General features: G+C 41.6%; 1 protein-coding gene across 1 annotated transcript in view; it reads right to left on the bottom strand.

The window, feature by feature from the left end:
* Window positions 1-2,310: 2,310 nt before the first annotated feature.
* The window catches only part of carmil3 (capping protein regulator and myosin 1 linker 3), a gene marked incomplete at its 3' end in the record, with an annotated part of 107,701 nt that continues 101,265 nt past the window's right edge, over window positions 2,311-8,746 (bottom strand). Inside the window, exon 39 of the mRNA XM_084056917.1 lies at window positions 2,311-2,372. Within this exon, the coding sequence (XP_083913043.1) occupies window positions 2,311-2,372 (62 nt within the window). The remainder of the gene's footprint in view (window positions 2,373-8,746) is intronic.

Genomic DNA, 8,746 nt, shown 5'->3' with positions numbered 1-8,746 from the left:
TAAATACATAATTATAATACAACCAATGCAGATTGTCTCATGATTTATACAATTTATGTTTCATAACTCATATACAAATGTGCTACATTAAAGAACATGATCATAACTGAGGTATCTCTAAGTACATGCCAACATCAACACCCCTGCATTTGTGGTCGGAAATTTTAAAATGTTGATGTGACGCATATGAAAGTTGTGTGGTTTTCGTACTAAGCGAAGGGACCCTACATTGTGGTTAGCTTAGGTCCCATGCAGAAGCTGCTTGCATTATTTATAAAAGTGGAGAAAACCACACAGAGGAGTCTGAGAGAGCACATATAGTAAGAATTGGTTACTATATGTTCTCCACTGTATGTTTACAGTGGTTACTAACCACTGTTGAACTTTCATTTCTCCTCCCTTGACGGTTGATTCATATTATTGTTAACTTAATTATGTGAAATAAAAGCTTTCACTTTTCAGGACTTTGTAAACAACTCTAACTCAGCTTGTGGTCCTTATACTTTTAAGTAGCATTGTGAAGTACTGGTATGAACGTACAATCCATCTTATTTGGGCTAGTCCTACCTTCTGAGACACATCTCTCATTAAAGTAGCGCAGACCAACATAATAGAAAAGAATAGAATAGAATTGATTGACCCTCAAGGTGATATTGGATACCACAGTTGCTCTCAGTAAAACATGAACAAACCTCAAATGACAATTCTATATTTGTCAAATATAGAATAAAAATCACACCCTGTGTGAAGGTAGCGGCGCCTTTGATACAATTTGTCATCGATATGTGTTTGTAATGTGTTTATAGCCACGTGTCATTTGAAGCTTGACCAATCACTTTGTTGACGCACCTGACCAATCAGAACGTTGACGGACCTGACCAATCAGAACGTTGACGGACCTGACCAATCAGAACGTTGACGGACCTGACCAATCAGAACGTTGACGGACACGGACAAAGTCAGGTATAGAGCAGGATCCGCCGCTAAAAATCACACCCAGTGTGAAGAGAGTGGTGCCTTTGAAAGTGTAACTGGTTGCATCCGCAACAATCAGCAACAATATGTTGTCACGTGACACGTGACAACATATTGTCACGTGTCACGTGAAGCTTGACCAATCAACTTACGGACGGACATACGGACGGACGGACGGACATACGGACGGACGTGTAGGAGTGGTTGGCACCACTCAAAATACATTAAACTGTCCTCAATGATAATAACAATAGCAAAAGAATACTGCACGACTGTACTGTATATCACACATCAGATTAAATGAATGCCCACTATGGGAGGCTTTAAAAAGTTTAATGGCCACAGCCAGGAATGACCTACTGTGCTGCTCAGTGGTGCATTTTGGCATGAGTCTCTCACTGAATGTGCTCCTTCTGTTGACTAGTTCATCATGGAGAGGGTGGGAGACATTGTCCATGATGGCATGGAGCTTGGGCAGTCTGCTCCTCTCTGACACTACTGCCAGAGAGTCCAACTCCACCCCCACAATGTCACTGGCCGCCTTATTCAGCTCTGCCCTCAGCCCCAGCATGCCACATCAAACAGTAAGGCACTGTCCCTTCTTGTAAAGTGAATCTGTGTTTATTGTCAATGTGTACTCTCCTCAGCTGCTTTCTCAGCTGGTCAGCAGTAAGGCACGCTGTAGAGGTCACAGACAGGGGAGGAGGGGTGGGGCCGTCAAGCGGAGGAGGACAGTCAGTCTGTCAGCTAGTTGAGTAATATTTGACCAGGAGTATCTATCTCCTACTGACTCATAGTACTGGGGAGTCCACCACTGACAAGGAGGCAATAATCAAACAACCAACCTTCAGGCTGAGAAGCATGAATTGTACTCTTGTGTCACCAGTTCTTATACACTAAAGAGATAATTTAGGTTAGATTATATGTGAGGTTAAAGGGAGAGCTGGCAAGTCAAAAGATGGAAAAAAAACACAGTCAACACTCAACACATGTCCCCTGGTAGAAAGACTAAGTAATCTACTAGATACACCCTCAGATGATTTAGGTTGAAAAACCTGTTGAAAAGTTTTCAATCTTTAGCTTGCAAGTTCAAATCCTGTTGGAAAGTTTTCACTACTATGTCCGTAGAAAAACAATACATAGTAAAGTACTCAGTGTTAATTTAACACAGAGAGTGTACTAATGGAACAAAATGGTCCATTTGGTTTGCACTCTCTGTGTGAAATCAACACTAAATTTTACAGAGTGGGCTCGGGCACACTGATATTCTTGTATCTTCACATCTTATGTGGAACAGAAAACCAACCTTCTAAAAAACAAACAAAAAGGCTCTGTTCAGCAGTATTGGCCTACGAAAGTAAACTTGAAGGTGTGAATGATGATGGTGCAGTAGCTTCCTGTGAGGAAGTGAACAGTGTGAACACAACAGCGCCAACGCAGGTGTTCGCACGTGTTCAATATCATGCATCAACCTAGGTTATCTAAGCTGCATTTGTGTGATGCTCAGCGATTAACAGCTTATATGAACTTATTACCAGCTGTTTATTGTTGACATGGCAGCAGTGTCTGTGGGAGTCAAGACTGTCACGATACCACCCATCTGCTGGTGCTGAACTGCCTGGATCACAAAGTGGACACACACACACACACACACACACACGTCCAGATGCACATTCGCACACCATGACCGACTAAATAGGCACATCACAAACAGTAACATAAGATGCATTCAAAGACATATTATGATATATTAACCACAAGTCTTTTCTCAATTAACGCTGACGCAAGTTTATTATGCATTATAGTCTGGTGTTTGTTTGTTTTCTCGTTATGTCTCGTGTCTATTGTTGATGTGTCTTATGAAAATCTATAAAAAACCCTGTCATTTCTATTTTATATTTTATATATGTCATTATATATATATTTTTTTTTAACATTTCCAACATTTTCAGAAATTGCAGATGTCCAAGCACACAATGCGTTACAATGTGGCATGTTGTGAGCTTGTAGATTATGTTATATGTTTAAATAGGGCTTAAGTGTTTAATAGATTGCACATCCAGTTAGAAGACTTCTTAAGAAGCGCAGAGTGATGTGAACCATGAATGTGTGAGATGGTGGTGGTGTGTGTGTGTGTATGTGTGAAAAAGAGAGTAGAGGGAGAGAGAGAGAGATCAAGCTTATATTCAGTAAACTAATGAGTGTGATTTGTCCAAGCTCGTCCCCATGGTTACGAAGATGAGAGGAGCGAATGGAGGGCAATAAGACATTTAACAAGTAGGGCTCCATCATGGTTTGTCCAAAGATGAGCTTCAGCTTACCTCAGTCCACCATGGGATTTATGGGAGCACAGGGAAACTGTCATTACAATGCGTCTGTGTTATTCAGCATGCAATAAATTAACCAGTAATTAATGGATTGATTAACAAGCATGTTTATACCGTCAGTGTTAGTGATTGGAATGCTAAAATCCCTCATTTGAAAATCTCCTCTAGATCTGACATCTCCAGAGGCTGCATTAAATTAAAAGAATCTCATCTGCTAATTCAAAACACAGTCGTGATTAATATTCCACCAGTCGATGTGATCACTAATTAGCTTCATTATAAGTCAATGACATCGCATTAAGTTGATCATGGTGGCAGGTCTTGTCTGTGAGAGAAGGGCAGGCGGGTTGAGATTAGTGTGCAGTCTCTACTGCCCTCTGCTGTAGAACAATAAATTAGCACTCAAAATATTAGATGAATATTGAACTAAAATGAACATGTCCAAGGACGATGATTTATTTTGGCAACCATCAATGCATAGTTGCATACTGTATATCAGGGGCCAGGCATATTTTCTATTGTTTCTATTATTTGATGTAAAATGAGTCCCCTAGGCTGGGACTTGCGAGGCACACAGCTTCTCCAATCAAACTGTTCAGGGGTCTGCTATGACAATATAACTTGAGGAACCGAATAAAACAGGGCGCCACTTCTCCATTGAACTCAATGGACGCGGCCGCCATTAGCGGTTATAGCCATTTGATGTGTTTAACACATCAAATGGCCATAACTTGGTGACCATTGCTCTGACCAGTGCAATATAGGACTAGGCCTGAAAAGCTAGAAAAATGCATTATTCCGAGGTCATTTATCTGTCCTCGATGGAAAACTATGGTCAAGGGCACGAGCAACTATAAAATGTTAAGAAATTACATCTGTACACTTCATTGCATTGTCAAGGACGGTTCAATATACACTGTGAAATCTTGAGTGTTAATTTTTGAGTGTGCAGTTACCTTTTTACAGTGTAGTAATTCCGACCTGTCCCACATCTCATATTTCATAAATGTGTCAGCATTGGAACACTGGAACCTTGAAACATACGACTCCTTTAGTAAAGTCAAATTTTATTGCGTTCTGATTCATAGAAGCATTTTTAGAAAATATACTCATTTTCAGGCCTGTGAAATCAGATCAAAACGGTCCCACTTAACTCAATACTTTTCACAGAGATGATAATGGTGAACACACAATACACACCCGTCTCTTGGTTTTCATCACCAGCATACACTAAAAGCGTACAACACACATCAAACTATAATGTTACCACAAAAGAACATGATTGTTAATTTGCTAAGATTTTCACATCAGTTAGTGCAGTTAGCTGATTTATATTTAATATTTACACACTTCATTAGAATAAATACAAACTCACCCTTACAGTCGTGGTCACAGATTGTCAGTAAAAGACAGAGAAGATGAGAAAGACTATTGTCATTATTAAATACAATTCTGTACAAAGAAGTGCAGAGCAGCATACTTAAGAGACAATACTCTCTGTGTATACTGTGTGTGTGTGTGTGTGTGTGTGTGTGTGTGTGTGTGTGTGTGTGTGTGTGTGTGTGTGTGTGTGTCTAGGTAGTTATGCATATACTATAGGTATGAACCCCTCTTATCCACGAGTTTCCAGTGTCCCCATGAGGCCTTGCGTGAATCATGGGCATCACGTCATTCAATTCATTGGAGTGATCCGTGTCAGTCAATAATAATGTGGCACACAACCTGACAGTGGGCCATATTAGTCTGCCTACTTCCCTACACGATCTCCCTCCACACAGCTGATTAAAATGAATGATCAATGGCTCTTTGACACTTGCTCTTAGCTGCAGCCCAACTCCTGTCCTGCGTTTCATTCTTACTGGCTGCTGTTGACACCTGAATTTCTGCACGGGGATTAAATGCTTGTTAAGTGACTTCAGTGCTTGATAATAAGGATTGATCATTAATTTAAATCAGCAGTGTGGAGGGGGCTCTTGTAGGTTAAGTAGGCAGACTAATATGACCCTTTTTTTCTGTCAGGTTGTGTTCCCACATTATTGTCTCCGCCAGGCCGAAAGGCATGGCGAGAGAGTATGTTTTGCCCCCTGTCCGTCCGTTAGCAGCTAATCTCCGGCACCATTGGCCCGGTCGCTGCGAAACTGTGCACACACACTCCCTGGATGCCAATTCAGAACCTCTGCCCCAAAGTTTTCACATGGGCCTGTTATAGCGCCACCAGGAGGCCAATTTGTGAAAACCCATTTTTGGTAAAAAAAATGGGTCAAGGCGCATCAGTCCGATATTTCATATTCCATCCTGATTGGCTAAGATTGGCTTCCAAAGTTTGCAGGATTGGTCCGTTTTGAACAAAATGTCTCAAATCATGAATGCAGCGTGCGATTTCCGTGAAAATTTGCACGCACATTCCCACTAGGCCGCGGAAGAAATGCCACCCTTTTCACATTGCCCTGTTATAGCGCCACCAGCAAGTCTACTTTAGCAAAACACATTTTTGCAATAAAATGCCTCAAATCATGAATGCACGCACATTCCCACTAGGCCGAGGAAGAAATGGCACCCTTTTCACATTGGCCTATTATAGCGCCACCAGGAGGCCACAATAACCTACCTGACCTGGCGGAGACCTGTGCTCCGAGGAGCACTTTTTCTAGTTGTGGACTGATTTGATCCTTCAAATTAATTGAATGACTGACAATAGGAAGTGACCCCCTTTTCCCCAGTAAGCACCTTGGGAAACTTGTGGATGGGGCGATCACACCGAGACACATCGCGTCAGGCGTGAACCTTTCAGAAGCGCCTTAGCAAACAGCGGCAGAAAGTGTTTTGCGCTGCCTGCTACCGCTGTACTTGACTCTCCACGCTGAAAGGTTGAGAATATTTAAACCTTTACGCGCATCTAAAAAAACTGCTAGAAAAACACAACGCAAGAGTGGAGCGCACACCAGAAGTGCCGAAATATACCATAGGAAAACAATGGTTTTGCTGACGATGTGTTTCTAGCGATGCATCTCAGTGTGATTGCCCTCTTACGCCTGAGAATAAACCAAATCAAGTGCAAAAATAAAGGGGGGGGGGACAAAACATAAAGCATACAGTACCTGTACATGCATGTTCTGCAACAAATAACATGTACTGAAATAACCATTAGGTCAGGGATCAGATGAGTCCACACAGTTTTAAAAACTTGTTTCTGTCCAGTCCTGCGCTATCCAGTCCTCTCGTCCTTGCAAGCACCCGTCCATCCTCTGGTGTTGTCATAACGTGTCTTCGTCGCCATGTTGGGGACTCTTGTGGCCTGAAAGCAAGCAGATAATGTTCAAATATATTTTTTCCTCCTCACCAACATGGAACTAGAAGATAAAAAAGAAAATATCTTCAACCCAAAGGACCCCCCCCCCATACCACTTACTGTAGATCTTTGGCATTTAAGTTTACATTAAAGGTTGATTTTATAACCATTAATGTCAAATTCCACAACGAGGCATTAACATAGGCCGAGATATTCAAATATAATTGCCTTTTATGCTGACATTTATGCATACCCCTATTATTTGCTTCACGTTGATAGTAATTGATCGGAGGGGATCAATTACTATCAACAGCTCTTTGACACATATAACTCCGTAATTGGCAGCAATTTCTGCTGTGTCATCATTGTTCATTGAAGTCATCTGCCTTCAGGGGACATCGTCATCATTGCCAAATGGCACCGCGTCAAGGAAGGTGATGAGTCGGCTAAACGTGGATATCAATTTACCCCAGTAATAGAAAGTTGTATAAAAAAAAATGTATCCACTCCAATCAAGGTAAAAGTAATAAAGCCTCATTTTACCACTTAAACCCTATAGGCTCTATGCTTGGTCTGCTCCTTTTCCCCCTCAGTCTACAGCAAACCTCATCGTGGAAAATAACATATCTTCAAGCTCACAACATGTTGCGACATGTAGAGACAGGCAAATACTGTATGTATTTTCTTACTCCACTACAATTATTTGAAAACTTAGTAGTAACTTTGCAGATTTTGATTACAAAACATACATTGACCAATTAAGCCCTATTTCATACTACTGAAATTCAAAAGCCGAGCTGCTATTTTTGAAAGACCTTTGATTTTTTTTTTTTTGACAAATTAAAAAACACATTCTGACTACTTTTACTCCTGGTACTTAGTGTATAATTTGATGCCTATACTTTTGTACTTTTACTCAAGTAAAGTTTTGAATACAGGACTTTACTTGTAACCGAGTATTTCTACATTGTGGTATTGCAACTTTTACTTAAAGACATAATATATAACTTTGCCCTGTGTTTACATAACACAATGCAGTACACACAATAACAATCAATGAATGTTTTACCCATCATTTCCCTCTATGCCAGCAGTTGTCAGCCCTGCTGATATAGAGGGAAAATATATGTATCGTTTTGTTTTGTAAAAGCTCGGAGTTGGTCCACCACTGTCCTTGTATAACAGTCTTTTCACACGGTAACAGATACATACACCAGCTGCCTCCAGGGCAGTTCACAGATGTGTTTCTGTAGTAGGGGAAGAGGGGTGTTCTCACTGGGATTTTCTGATCTGAGGACCACTTTAGATCAGAGGTGTCTCGTTCCATGCCTGAAGGGAAGTGGAATGACACACACAGACAGGGAAGGGGGGGGGCAAAGAATTGGAATGAAGCAGCCAATTAACACATGCCGTAGAATATTCTACAGTACTAGCAGTTTGGGCCGCTATGCGGCCCTCACACGTCGCACCACCGAACCGACCGATATGTCTGAGTCATAGTGTCGGGGGATTTGTCAGAGTACCCGTTGTACCCGTCTGTCTGTGTCCCTTTTGTGCCCATATGTCTGTTTCTGTCAGTCTACCTGTGTCCCTTTTATGCCCATACTGTATAATGGAAATCTCTGTATCTGTCAGTCCTTGTCCCTTTAATTCCCTTATATGGAGAGGAGATCCCTGATGTCATCAGTATATGCCCATATATTGGAATGCCCATATATGGGCATATTGGTTGGCTCTGAAATTTTGGACAACTGGATATTCGGACTACTTTTGAGAAGTGGGCCCTGACCCAGACAAGGTTACGAACCACTGCTGTAAACAATAACAGCAAGCAGGAGGATTCACAGACAATGACACGGTTTCAGACGTGCATGGCTGAATACAATGTACAAATTCATATCACACACAGTGTGTAATATTGTACATACTTGACAGAATGTGCACACATTGGCTCAGGGGCATGCAGTATGGACTAGGACATGCAGATCATTTCACACACACTCACGCACGCGCGCGCGCACGCACACACACACACAACACACACACACACACACACACACACACACACACACACACAATACATACCCATGTCACATGAGCTGGCTTTTCTGTTGTGATGCGACTTTGCTGGAAATCCGTTAGCCCCTCCCTCTTC

This window comes from Gymnoscopelus microlampas, assembly GCF_963454915.1.
Source record: "Gymnoscopelus microlampas genome assembly, chromosome: 5".
NCBI classification, from domain to species: Eukaryota; Metazoa; Chordata; class Actinopteri; order Myctophiformes; family Myctophidae; genus Gymnoscopelus; species Gymnoscopelus microlampas.
The sequence above is the reverse complement of the archived record's forward strand: the minus strand, read 5'-3'. Positions and strand labels throughout refer to the sequence as shown.